Source organism: Aedes albopictus, unplaced genomic scaffold (genome assembly GCF_035046485.1).
Source record: "Aedes albopictus strain Foshan unplaced genomic scaffold, AalbF5 HiC_scaffold_79, whole genome shotgun sequence".
Taxonomy (NCBI): domain Eukaryota; kingdom Metazoa; phylum Arthropoda; class Insecta; order Diptera; family Culicidae; genus Aedes; species Aedes albopictus.
The window spans coordinates 3,789-18,009 of NW_026917631.1; the positions used below are offsets into that span (position 1 = coordinate 3,789).

The 14,221-nt window shown below is 40.1% G+C and overlaps 1 protein-coding gene across 1 annotated transcript in view; it reads right to left on the reverse strand.

The window, feature by feature from the left end:
• Positions 1-368: 368 nt before the first annotated feature.
• Positions 369-14,221, reverse strand: part of LOC109407640 (cyclic AMP response element-binding protein A) — a 63,121-nt gene continuing 49,268 nt past the window's right edge. Inside the window, exons 4-6 of the mRNA XM_062844049.1 lie at positions 13,617-14,180; positions 4,372-4,515; positions 369-4,303 (exon numbers count right to left, since the gene is read on the reverse strand). Of these exons, the coding sequence (XP_062700033.1) occupies positions 4,103-4,303; positions 4,372-4,515; positions 13,617-14,180 (909 nt within the window). The 3' untranslated portion in view covers positions 369-4,102. The remainder of the gene's footprint in view (positions 4,304-4,371; positions 4,516-13,616; positions 14,181-14,221) is intronic.

The following is a 14,221-nucleotide window of genomic DNA, read 5'->3' on the forward strand; positions in this document are numbered from 1 at the left end:
ATAGTTTCTCTGCTGCACAGCATCCATTCCGTGTGCTGCACATAACTAACACTGCACTACCATGACCGACGGCAATAGTTACCCCATGGGAAACTACTCCTCGGTACATCATTCAAGCCCGTCGGTCTCGTATAGTGCATAAGTTTCTTTCCCCCACTGTTCTAGGATTTCCATTTTTAGCAATGGGTAGTGCATTTTTCAGTAGGTAAAAAGGCACCGCTTCGGGAGCGACAATGAAGACAACTCAGGCTATCGGATCGTACGCAATCAATTGATACGCTTTTCTATGTAAAAGGAATTTTTCGTTCAACCCCTCCCCCATACTGGAGAGGGAAGTAATCAAGGGGGGATGGTAAGGCAAATGGTGGTTCAATTATAAGATGTGGTTTTATTTTCCTTGTTCTCGGTTCATCGTTAAGTAACTTTTACAAAGTAATAGGAGTAATAATTGTCCTAAATTTGCATTTTCTTGTCTTCATCTTCTTTGATTGACTCGTGGTTTGTGTGTATGTGTGTTTGGATGTGTGTGTGTGAATGGTGTGTCCTGGGTGTGTGGTTTTCTGTGGTTTCATTTGACACTACTCAGAGGAGTTTGTTTGATTTTGTTGGATTAGGATTAGCTTGTAATGGTTATAATGTACAGTTTACAGTCATTTAATAAATGCTTGATTTCCTATGATGGTTGGTTACTTGATTGGTTGGATTTGTTGTTGAAAACAGAACATGCAATATCATTTCCATGATTAGGAATCAGGAGTTGGAATATCTTCTTTAAAAGTGGTTCGGCCGACGTCGACCCTTATTAGCAGGAGTGTGTAAAACGTGCTTCTGAAAGCATGCAGAAAATCCGTGTCAATGTCTGTTGGTGAGGCTATTTTGTCCTTAAAAATAGTTAAGATATCAGCAGCTTACGACTAAACTCAAAAATGATGTAGGTAACATACTTTATCGTTAGATTGTTTCTCTAAACAAAAATATTGAAAGTAAACATGAACAAAATAAAAAAAATAACAATTTAAATAAGGAAGAGCGATAAATTGCACGATAATTAGCCATGTTAGAATAAAAAAGTATGGAAGATTATTTTTGTCAAATAAGAGTCAATGCATTACAGAAAGTAGCTTGTTGTAGGGTTTTCCAAACCTTGATTCAAACGCAATCAATGAGAACTGTTTGACTTCTAATTGAAGCGATCTTGAATTGATGTTTCTGAAGTATGATTATGTTTCTATTTTGACGTAGGACTACGTCTTCAACTTCGACATAAAACTTCTAGTGTTTTCCGCCGTAATAGTATCTCGCTTTCACAACTTTTAAACAACGAATCTTATTTGTTTTGATTTTAACAACAAACTACATTCTATAGTGCAGACCTTCACATGAGAGTGCGATTGTTGAAGTGCGTAGTCCAACTCTGTCGAGTAGAAAATACACTACATATATAAATGTATGCTTATTTCAGTCATCAGAACAGCGCTCAAAAACTTAATCGCTAGTACCTATCTGCTAGAATGTATTTTATTCTGTTTCTTCAGTGAACTTAAGCTCTAAAAGTACTGCTTCGAACTAATAGTCTCCTTTCGTCGTTCCTAAACTCAAACACTAACCCTACGAATTAAAATGGCAGAAAAAGTTTTCAATTTTCACATGTATATCTCCTGTCGCATCCACGACGGAAGCAGTTAATAGTAATAGTAGTAGCGGAGGTGATTTTTTAAATCACGCATAATGCTTCCACCCGGTCAAGCTTCTTTATCTCTCTCTCTTACAGGGAGCCTTCGCTTCCTCCGTGGTGTTAAATAGTGTAGAAAGGGTCTCGCAAAACGTCCTGCTGTTACCTCAGACTGTAAGATCTATTCGTTTTCTCGCCAATCAGCGGTAAAAATAATAAGAACAAATTCTGCTCTGCGTGTCGTATCTCGTAATGCACAATACGTAATTATCTCTATAAAGATCTTTGTAAATCTAGCAAAGTTCTCGTCATAGTTTCCTATTTTCTCTTGTATCTATGCTTCCTAATGTTTGGTTAATCTACGTTGTTTGTAGCAAGTACAATGTACACTTTTATATAAAATATATTCTCTTTTTTCGCTGAATAATCACCATTGTGACATTTGTGATTCAATAACCTAACCTAAAAAAACGTTTGCCTTACAATTTCCTAGCTGAAAAACTTTTCTCTTATCAAATCTGTTATTTCTTATCCAATAAGTTAACAATAAATTCAATCGTGATTCAATCGTAAGTACTCGCACTTTCCTAAACATTTTCGCACTCAAGTATGAAACATGCAACCGAAATTTTGTGATCTATCTATGAGAGCGACACTTGAAATGAGCCGAAACGTGATTTTTTAAAAACAAAAACATAATTTTGCCTTAAATGCGACTGCCAATGAATTTCAACATGAAAAATATCTATATCGTAACTCCGTCTCCCTCGCGGGGGAGAATCGAAGCGCAATGGAAATGGAAATTTTGAATACTTTCTAATACGCGCCCACACGCACAGCAATGGATGCACGTGTGTGCGTGTGTGTTTATAGGTGTGTTGGTATAGCGCTAGCGGTATTTACAACTGATGTGCCACTGCCAATCGGACTCACGAATCTGTCTGTCAATTGGTCAATTGGTTGGCTTTTACCCGGATAGTCCACTTTGTCTTGCTGTTTTGTTAAAGTTCTGTGTCAGTATATGTACAAGCACACAATCACTCAGAAACGTAACCTATACAATTCATACTAATATTAAACCTACACAAAAAAAACTGTCTGTTGCGTAAAGGTGTAACGAAAAATGTTACTCGAATCAACCATTGTAAAGGAGCAGTTGCAACCATTTGGATGGAAACTCTCCTCAATTTGTCTCAAAACAAAAACAAAATCTTACAAACTAGCGATGAAATTAGAGAACGGATTTCTTCCAGTGTATGAGCACAACTTCTCAGTGAAAATTCAGTTACAAAGTCTCAACTTTCAGAAGCCGCTGATTCAGAACGACTTCAAATGCTTATTCTTATGTAAAAAATAGCAAGAATTCCATGATGAAAGTCTCATCTTGTATAGACTGTTTTCCGTTTTATAGATCTGCGGAAGATAACTACATCTGTTTCTTGGTCAAGTTTTGTATTAAAATGGGAAGAAAAACGGCAAAATGCGACAAAATGGGACACTTTCCGTAGTCTGCACAAGACGAGAACCTCACCATCCAATCCATTATTATTTGTCATCAAAGTAAATATACTTGCAGTTGTTCTACACCAACGGTTTCTAAAATTACGATTTTCAAACCGATATTTTCCCACTGTCCACGGAAGCTTTCTCTCTCGCTTTTCTTTCTCACACCGTTGTCATCCGTTCTCCAAGGGAGCAAAGTAGGCGAGCGCGAATGCATTGTGCGGAGAGAGACTGAACTGCGCTATCCACGAGCTTTTGACGCGCAAGTTGCACGCGTGAGCACTCTTTCGGTCAGTTTTGGAACTACGGACAGGGGAATGTCATTCAAGGCACACGCTTTGATTAATCGTTTCTCTTCGGAATACCTACTCTATGTACAGCACATCCTAAACTAAAAAATCATAAATTATCTTCATAGTTAGTCATTCATGCAACAAGTTTCGTTTCTGCTAAACCTAAATCCTAATGGAATGCACTCTGTTTCACCCTCCAGGGAGTGTTCTATCTCTTGTAATATCCGTTGTCCTGTTGGCAATTTGAACCAAAAAGGCTGATCACAAACCCGAATAAATATCGATGTCCAAAACACGGCTTCGTAACACCATTCGTCAAATACATGTATATTGCACGGAATTTTTTTTCGACTTTTTGCTGCATCTAAAACAAACTCAACAAGTTCCTAAAAAAATGTTCCTAACAAAACTCAACAACGCTCTCACATCGTTCACTTCCCAGTTGCGTCCCCCAGTTGTCCTAGCAATATAAAAAAATTAACTACTTTGTACATGTTGTTACACTTTTAGGAAATCCAAGAATGCGGCGCATGATCTAACACAGCACGCGAACAAATCAACAACAACAACAACGAGAGCGAGAACCGAAAAAACGAACTTCCATCGAAGAAGGCCGCGTGCGCACACGTGCTGCTTACATCTTTCGGACGTTCTGCTGCTGTCGGCTGACCAGGGTGCGCAGTTTGGCCAGTTCGGTCATAAGATTCTGATTGCAGTCTTCCAGCGACTCGACCCGTTTCCGGTAGTCCAGGTTTTCCGAGACCAGAATTTCGACGCGGCGCTCCAGCTGGTCCATGTATTCTTTCTTTTTCCTTCGGCTTTCCTGGGCGGAGATCTGCAAAGGGGGTGGGTAGTTGGAACTTAGATGGTGCTCTGTGGAATGCGTTTTGTCATGGATCTTACCTTGTTCTTGATCTTCCGTCGGATTTTCTTGAGGGATTTCTCTTCGGCTTTGGTAAGGGGAAGCCGCGTTGGGATTGGGTAGCCTTCGGCTACGAGGGTTCGTTTCTCCTCGTCCGTCAGAATGAGCGTGCCCGTAGATCCTTTCTGTAATGGAGAAAGGGAGGCATATTTAGAAGATGTTGCAAGGAAACCTCCATTTGCTTAGATCCATTTATGTAAATTTTTGTAAGGTTTCATTATTTTAATGGTGTTTGATTGTACTCAGAGCAGTTGGGTGACTTAAGGTAAAATTTAAGGAGGGTTTATATGAAAAGAGGGGAGACGGTGTGTTAGGGTGTTCAAAACTAGTTTAAGTACAAATATAAGCGAATCTGAGGGCATCCTATACTAGAGTTTTGTCTTTGAATCTACAAACAAAACTAGTGATAACCAATGAATCAAAATTCAACCATCGCGCAACAATAACGACAATATCGCAACCTGAATTTGTTGCAACATTCTACCCAATGCGACATAGGTTTGTCCCAACTTGAACAGAATAGGACAAAAATCGTGCACCACGAGTTTAGAGATTTTTAAGGCTTGCATTGTGATTTTCGAGCTGTCACTTCGAGTCGGTAAACACTGCAACGCTGCAACGCTGCTGAAGATGTATCATCAAAAAAGTTCGATTTTACTATTATTTGGTTTGATTGGCTTTTATCGGTCTGGATCAGCATGTTGCGTCTGATGATGGCTGAAGCGTAGTAAGCCGAAACGCGTTACGCACAAGAAATACATGCGAGTTTCATTACAATTCACCGATAAAAGCCAATCAAACCAAATAATAGTAAAGGTCCACGGTGATTATCTTCAACCGATGAAAGTTCGATTTTGGTTTGGTAATAATTGAGTATGCACGTGTTGAAAAGTACGCAAAAAATTCAGCTTCCGTTTTGTCTGCAACAAAAACTTTCGAGATCATGTCATTATTTGTTACCAGTTGGGATAAAGAGTAATCGCCGCGTCTTCTTTGTTGCTTGTTTTGTGCCTCTTTTGTTTGACAATTCTCTTCACTGTCAAAACCAATACTCACACAGCCTCAACTATGTTCGGTCAACAAGTGAGTTCAATAGTTTTTAGGTCTCCAAGAGAATGGGTTATAAAATCTACAAGCTTAACTAGTGGTATTTCGATGTACTGTGAATAAAGATTGTATTCACATTGACTGAAATATATATGTTCCTCTTGAACACCTCTGAAACTTCCTGCAAGACCCGTGATACGCTATTAAACCTCTTGAAATGCCTTTGCACCCCTGTAAACTTCTTCTAAACTCTTCTGAAGCCCCTTCAACAATCTGGAGCCCCTTGAAACGTATCTAAAGCCACAAAACCCCTCTGGCATCCCTCGAAAACTCTCCTGAATGTCACTGAAAACTCAATGAAAAGTCTGGAAACCCCATGAAACCCTATGAAACCCTCTGAAACGTATTGAAACTATTCTAAAACTTCTCGGAAACCAACGTTAGCTTCTCTTGAATTCTCTAGGAAACCCCTGAAGCCACTGAACTGTCTTGAACTTTCTCTGAAGTCCCTTCAATAACTTCTGAATCCCAAAGACCTACACGGAAAATCCGAACTACCTAATATTTGGGTCAATTTTACTCAAAATTGAGTATATCGAACAAACTCGTTACCCAAAATTAGGTTGTTTTCCCTCTCTGACTCACCGATGTTGTCAAAAACAAACAGAGTTGCATCTACCCAAAGAGGGTCCTTGATCCCAATAAGCCAATTTTTGGTAAATGTTGGTTTACTCAAAATTGAGTTGAATGAGGGGGGTCTTAGGTTGAATTTACCTACTCTTGTGTATATTTTTTAGCTGGTCGTAAAGGTAATCTACCTAGCATGAGTTTAATCGGTTTGCTCAAATTTTGACTTATTGGCCGAACTATGGAATTGCGTCAAAAGAACTCAATTTTGGGTAGTTTTGCGGTTCCGTGTATGAAGCCTCCTGAAATTCCCTGAAAACTTCTGAAACGCATCGAAACCCTAGAAAACCCCCTCGGAAATCCCCAGCAACTCCACTGAACGCTCTGATACCCCATGAAACTCTCTGAAACGTAGTGAAACGTCTTGAGACTCCTTTAAAACTCCCTTGAGACCTACGTAAGCTTTTCTTAAATTCATCCGAAAACCTACTGAAACGCCTTGAAACCTCTGTGAGACCCCCTCCAAAGCTCTCTTTCTAGAGTGGTCGTGGAACACCCCTAAAACTTCTAAAAGACTCTGAAACGGAACTCAACTTATTAAGACCCCACCCCACCTCTCCGAAAATCTTGTATTTATCAAAAGCTGTTATGAATAATGAGCAGAAAGTATTGGTACTTTGAAAAAAATCTTAGCCATTCTGTGATAGACAGTACCTATAAAATAGGTTAGTTGTATATAGGTTGTATATTTCAAATAAAAATAAATAGAGGAATTTCCAAACAAGATCTGAAAATTTCTTTTGAGCGCAATTATGAGAAGTCTTTGAGGAGTTCATGAGAAAACTTGTTTTAAAAATTCCTGGAGAAACTTCTGAAGGGCCATAAATTATGGTATTTTGCAGAAAAACTCAGAAAAATTTTGAAGCAACTTCCGGAAAAAATCTTGGGGTATTTCTGTAGGTGGTGCTAAAAAGCTTGTTTTGAGCTAAATCTTTTCGATAGAGTCCGTAATATAGGGAAAAAGGTTAAAGGAATATTGTAGGATAGTGTTTTTCCTACAATTATCAACAAGGACCCATATTCTAACTCTCATATATACGGTACAGCACACAGCTCTTTACTGCATGGGCGTAGCCAGAGGGAGGCAGGGGGAGGCCTTCAGGGATTCCACCTTGAAGGTTTCACTTGGGATTCCTCCAGAAATTTCTCCAGAGATTCGTCCAGGAATTGCACCTGAGATTCCTCAAAGGATCCTTCCAGATTCCTTATGCTTATGGGATTTCTCCAGGAATTCCTCCTGAGATTTCTTCACGAATGTCCCCAGGAACTCCGTAGGAATCCCGGATAAAAAACAACCATAAGATGTTTGGTAAAAACCTTTCGTGCACCATACAGTATATCAGCTATAGTAAAATATATTGTAATGCAACGGTGTGATTAAATCTTAGCATATTGTACCTACTGTACATTTACATCAGATTTTTATGTAACAATACATTGTACTGTTTTTCTTACGTTTGAACCATTCACATTTTCGAAATATTTTTACCGTGCATGTTAGGTTTTTCGATTTAAGATTTTTCCGTGCGTTGTTTTGTCTTCGCAGTGAAGAAAAGGCAATACAGAAAGTTAAATTAAGCTGAAAAGGCAATAGGGAGAGTCACTTAACAGCGTAAGCTGATTAAACTGATTAAACGTCGCACGCTATGTCCAAAGGAAAGTATTATGAAAAGTGAATGTACCTCAAAATTTATTCGCTAGAACCATGTTTTTGGACCTCTTGATTCAGAAAATGTGTGGTTTAAAATAATCCATCTTGGGTTTTTTTTCCTATACATTTTTATATGGGACGAAATTGACCTTAAAATGACCTTTTTCGATATTTGTATGGGAAAATAGGAAAAAAATTAAAAATATAAAAAAACCCAAGATGAAATATTTTAAACCGCACAGATTCTGAAACTAGAGGTCCCAAGCTACGATCCTAGGGAATAACATTTGAGATACATTCGGTTTTCACAATACTTCCCTTTGGACATAGCGTGCGTCGCGATCACCACGGCAATCTTTGATTATTTCATTCGCAAAATTATGAATGTGAATAATGTAAATTTATTGATATCCAATAAGTGATAAACGAGATACCAAAAGAACTGCTGCTGGAATCCGTCGAGGATGCCGGTCAACAACCATCATGACAATAATCTAAGCTACTCCAGGAATTAAGGCGGATTAGGTATGTAGATTGTGATGAGAGGAACGCGAATGCAGATCAATCCAGAAAGACACATGGGTCAGATTACTGTGAGCTTCGACACGAACCGTGACCTTTTTTATTTCTGTATAGGGTAATGGGGGAATTTTCCCCCTTCCCCTCTTTAACATCAATCATTTCATTTTCCATTCATGACATTTTATCATTGATATAGAGTTATCTTTAGCATGTGGACTGGGCACTGAAAGGCCTTCTTCTGCGGGCTCGCTCTTAAAGCATGAAGCACAGCTTATATTTGAGATGAATTTGTTAGTTTTCTCAGAAAGTAACCTCCAAGTTAACTATATAATTCGACGTGAAAGTATTCAAAGCTCGATTCCAAGAATTAGTCAAACGGGTGTCTCAAATGTTGCAATAATGGTTAAGCACGCTGTAATGTTACTTATGTACCTCATCACCCACTTCATGCAACCACATTAGTGGTCTAACAACACTTAGCGTGCTCGACAAAGTTCCATCATGTCGCTCAAAGTGTTGCCTCAGATAATGGATAGTTTGCTAGACCCAGTTAGGTGGCTGGTGGAACATGAGAGCCTCAACTGCTAATGCAATCAGATATTACCCAAACTTTGACGTAGGTGATCCTATATTTTAACCCTCGAGCGATCGCGCTGTTGTATTTTGTACAACACGATGAAAAAATCTCGCTTTTTGTACTCAGCATTAGCGTGGTGCTAACGCAGGTAGTCAACCGCGCGAGTTACGGAAGGTTATGCGTTATTTCAAGTCGTTTTGGAAAATTTCCAAAGTGCAATGTTGAACTTGATAGTTTCTTTTCCGAACGCTCAAAGCTAGATCTATTTCACTTAATTTTCATTCTCGATTCGCTGGCAAGCAAAATTACTCCGAGGATTCTTCCAGAAATTCCTCTAAGAATTCCTCCAGGGATTTTTTTTTTGTAGAATTTCTTTACAATTTCTCCAGGGATGCATCCAGACATTTCGCCCGAAATTATTCCAGGAATTCACCCATGAATTTCTTCAGAGATTCCTCCAGGAAATACTCCAGGTAGTCCTTCAGAATTTCCTTCAAGAAACTCCCTAGAGATTTCACCAGCAATTCCTTCAGGGTCTTTTCCTCAAATTCCTCTAAAGATTCCGAAATTGCTTCAAGGATTCCTCCAGAGATTTCTTCCAAAGATTCTAGCCAGGAGTTCATCCAGGAATTCCTTCACAATTTCCTTCAAGAATTCATCCAGGTATACTTTTAGAAACTTCTCCAAGAATTCCCTGGAAAATTCCTGAAGAAATCCTTGGAGAAATTTCTAAAAGTATACCTGGATGAATTCTTGAAGGAAATTGTGAAGGAATTCCTGGATGAACTCCTGGCTAGAATCTCTGGAAAAAAATCTCTGGAGAAATCCTTGAAGCAATTTCGGAATCTTTGGAGGAATTTGAGGAAAAGACGGCAGCTATATTATTGCTAAATTAAAAATTAGAAATTAGCAATAAAGTTGATCGAAATCGCCAAACACTTTGTATGTGAGAAGCAATAAAAATTCAGGTTTTTGTTGAATTACAGGAAATTCTATAAATATCATTCAATACTTTTTTGTGCAGATGATAAAAAGAAGGAACATCTATCTGTTATCAAAGACTTTGAAAGTTTTTAATAGTATTTCTGTGAAATGTTGGCTATTGCTAGTTTTTGCCGTTGCAGTGCGCGTAAATATTTTAGTCGAATTCTTCCAGGGATTCCTCCAAGGATTGATCCTTCCAGAAAATTCTCTATGGATTTCTCCACGAATTTCTCCAGAGATTTCCCCAGGGATTCCACCAGGAAATCCTCCGAGGATTCCTCCATCGATGCCTCCAAAAATGTCTCCAGCCATTTCTCGAGAAATTTCTCTAGAGATTACTCCAGGAAATCTTCCAGGGATTCCCTCGCGGTCTCCTCCTCAAATTCCTCGAGGGATTCCGCCAGGAATTTGCCCAGAAATTCCTCTAGGGAATCCTCCAAGGGTTCCTCCAGGAATTTCTCTAGGAAATCCTTCTAGGGATCCCTTCCAGAATTCCTTTAGAGATTCTACCAGGAAGTTCCGGGAATTCCTCCACGGTGTCCTCAAGGCATTCTTGTAGGAATTTCTTCAGCACTTCTCTAAGGAATTTCTCCCTCTAAAGAACCTAATCTAATTTCTTCTCTAAGGAACCCTCCTGGGATTTCTCCAAGGGTTGCTCCGAGAATTCTTCCAGTGATTGCTCCTGAAATTCCTCCGGCGATTTGTTCGGAAAATTCTCTCAGGATCTTTTCAAACATTTATATAGCGATTTCTTCAGAAATACTCCCATCATATTTTCCAGGGACCCAAGAATTTATCAAGAATTTCCCGAAGATTGTTTTAAACTACTTCAAGGTTTTCTAGAGTAGTTGCTCCAGAAATTTGTATTGGAATTCTTTGGGATAATTTTAGTGAGAAACATACAGGAGCCAGAAAGTTCTCCAAGAAGTCATCTAGGAAATCTTTCAAAATTATCTTCAAAAAGTCTTCTAGGGGTTCGTTCATCCACGAATTTGTTCAGGAATCCATCCATGGATTTCTTCAAGAATACTCCCTATAAAGGAATTTTGTCCTGCGATTCTTTCAGGATTCTTTTTTTTCCTCCAAGAAATCCTTCAAAAAGTAATCCATTCATTTTTTATCAGGAACTCCTCCAGAGGAGTTTTACCAAGAATGTTTTGAGGGTTTTCCTTGAGAAAGCCTTTAGGGATTCTTCCAAAAATTTGTAAAGGGACTCCTACAAAACTTCCTCCGGGAATGCCTCAAGGGTTTCCTTCAACGATTGTTTTAGGACTTATTCTAGGATATCTTCAGGAATTTTATCAGGGATCTCCCTCCGAATTTTGCAAATGGATACCTCCAGAAATTTCTCTTCGAATTTCTCCAAGAAGTGGCTTAAAAATTTCCAGGGATTCTTTCGGGAATCCTTCTAGGTTTCTTCAGGAGTTTATTCAGGAATTTAATCAGCAATTCCCACAATAAGTCCTCCAGGGATTCGTTCAAACGAGACACATGTCAAGGAAGAGTCACGGCATCGCAGGTTTTAGTTGTGTATAAGTCACTGTGACTTTAATTTAAACAAATAAGTACCATTTATTTTCGAATACTTTCTAGTGATTTGTCCAGGAATTCTTTCAGGTGAATTACAGGATTTTTCCTGGAATCCCATTATTTGAGAGTTCTTCGGAAATACCTTCAAGAAATTCTTCGAGAATTTCTCCATGGATTCCCTACTGGGATACCTCGTGGGATTCATGCAAATTATTTTTATGCACTTTAAATTCATACACCCTTTCTTATGCCCTGCATAAAAAGAACAAGAGCTACATATTTATTCAGATCGAATATTGTGCATAAGACCTCAGTGGCACCCAAAGGGGCCTCAGGGGCGTTCCAGAAGGCCTCATTGGGGTTGCAGCGGGTCCCATGGGGATTCAAGGGGGTCCCAAGGGAGTCTCTAGGATGTTCCAGGAAGTCTAGAAGCACTTCTCAGGGTCTCAGGGGATTTCATGGGGTCTTTGAGGGATTTAGGGGGTTGCAAAAGCATTCCAGAGGGTTTAAGGGGGGGGGGGGGGGGGTTCCAGGAGGTGTCAGGTGTGCCTCGGGGGAATAAGGGACGATCCAGGGGGGGGGGCCTCAGAGGCACTTCAGGGGATCCCTATAGGAACACTATAAAGGCTTCCAAAACCACCTGAAACACCCCTGAAGCCCTTTGAAACCTTCGTTTGGTCTTACTGGGAACTCCCTGAAAACACCCTTGGCACTTAACTCAATCGCCCAGGAGCAAGGCCTGGTCTCGCGAATTGAGATCCCTCATTGAAGCCCTGGCATAATTTATACACAAATTTCTCTCTTTTTATGCCTTTTTGCCTTTCTCGAACACCGAAGAGTACTGAAAGGCTATATGTTCACTGAAAAATCGAATTTACGATAGAAGGCTCGGAGGGTCAAGTCACATATACCAATCAACTCAGTTCGACGAATTGAGAAGAATTCTGTATGTATATGTGTATGTGTATGTATGCCTGTGCGCAAAAAAAGTTCACTCATTTTTAAGGCACTTCCGATTGGCCGATTTGAATCGAACTGGAATTTTACAGCATTATTTGCAATATGGGTTTATTTGTTATGGAGAAGATGTCCGGAGTCCAAAAATGGCGACCAGAATATCCAATATGGCGATCTAATATTCAAGATGGCGGCTCCAAATTCAATATGGGGGCTATTCAATGGAGTTTTAAGGACAAGATATTGGGGTACATAGCTCAAAATTTCTAGAACACCGTTTTTAGGACCGTTGAACGGATTTGGTTGAAAATGCATCACGCTCAGTGAATCAAAATTCAACCATCGCGCAACAATAATGACAATGTCGCAACCTGTATTTATTGCGACAAACAAACCCATGCGACATAAGTTTGTCCCAACTTGAAAATAATGGGATTAACATCGTACACCACGAGTTAAGAGATTTTTAAGCCTTGCATTGCGATTTTCGAACGGTAACTTCGAGTCGGTAAACACTGCAACTCTGGTGAAGTTCTATCATCAAACAGTTTCGACTTTGGGTTAGCAATAATTGATTATTCACGAGTTGAAAAGTACGCAACAAATTCAGCTTCCGTTTTGTCTGCAACAAAAAAATTCGAGATCATGTCATTATCTGTTACCAGTAGGGATAAAGAGTAATCGTCGCACCTTATTTGTTGCTTGTTTTGTGCCTCTTTTGTCTGACAATTCTCTTCACTGATCACGCTTGTTCAGTGGTTGTCAACAGCGTGATGCATTTTAATCCAAATCCGTTCAACGGTTCTAAAAAACGGTGCTCTAGAAATTTTAAGCAATGTACTCCAAGCAAGCCGCCAGCACCGCTAGGTGGATTAATTAAGGTTGTTATGTTTACCCACGATAGTTATAACTGATTGTACTATCTATATGCGAAATTTATGAAAGTATTGAAATATCTTGTCTGGGAGCTGAGGTTTATACTTTATGCACTCCTAGTTTATGGCAAAAAAGTGGTTCCAATGTACAGGTTCGCGTTTTGACTGAGATGGTGTTTGTTAGTAAATTTACTAAGACTACTACTAGTTCTGAGCGGAAGAAGAACAGCGATAGACCTTTTGTTCTGAAGTTTGGTATAGCTAGTATATAATTAGCTGTTTGTTCAAATACACGTAAATGGAAATAAATAATAATACTTTGGTATAGCTGGGATGACCCAGATCATTTTGAAGTTTTCATAATGCGAGTGTCAATATCTTGAACATCTCTCTTACCGGTTGACTGCTGATCAGCGGCGTGTGGATCGGTTGCCTCGTGGTAGCAGCACTCTGATTGGCTGCGGCTGCCCTAGCCAGGTTTGCCTGATGTTGCTGTTGAGCCGAAGGCGATGCAATCAGTATCGTAGATCCATCCGAGGAGACAACTCCGGACGCCACCACGCTGTTGCTGTTACTATTGTGCACCGACGTCCTCCGACTGCTGGGTGTACTGCCGCTGCTGCTACTACTGCTACTGCTACTGCTGCTGTTGCTGCTGGCGCTGCTCATGCTCGGTGAGATCACTGTGGGCGGGGACATGGGCGACGTGTGATGCTCCGGACTTTGATTGCCCTCGGATTCGTCGCTCGGTAGCGACGACGGAGGCGTGGGAGGTAAACCGAACGACGAAGCGGACGACTGCGGTTCCATTTTGATGTTCAGCTTGGACATCACGATCTTGGCTGGTGTGGCGGGGGTGGACGGAGTGCTGGCTGTCGTACAGATGGCGTTACCATTGATGACGATCTGCTGGCTCTTCAGGAGACTTTGCGAGGCGGGTGTGAGCTGGAGGGTTCCGTTCTGGAATGAGTGATAAGATTGAGAGGGTGGTTTTTTGGGGG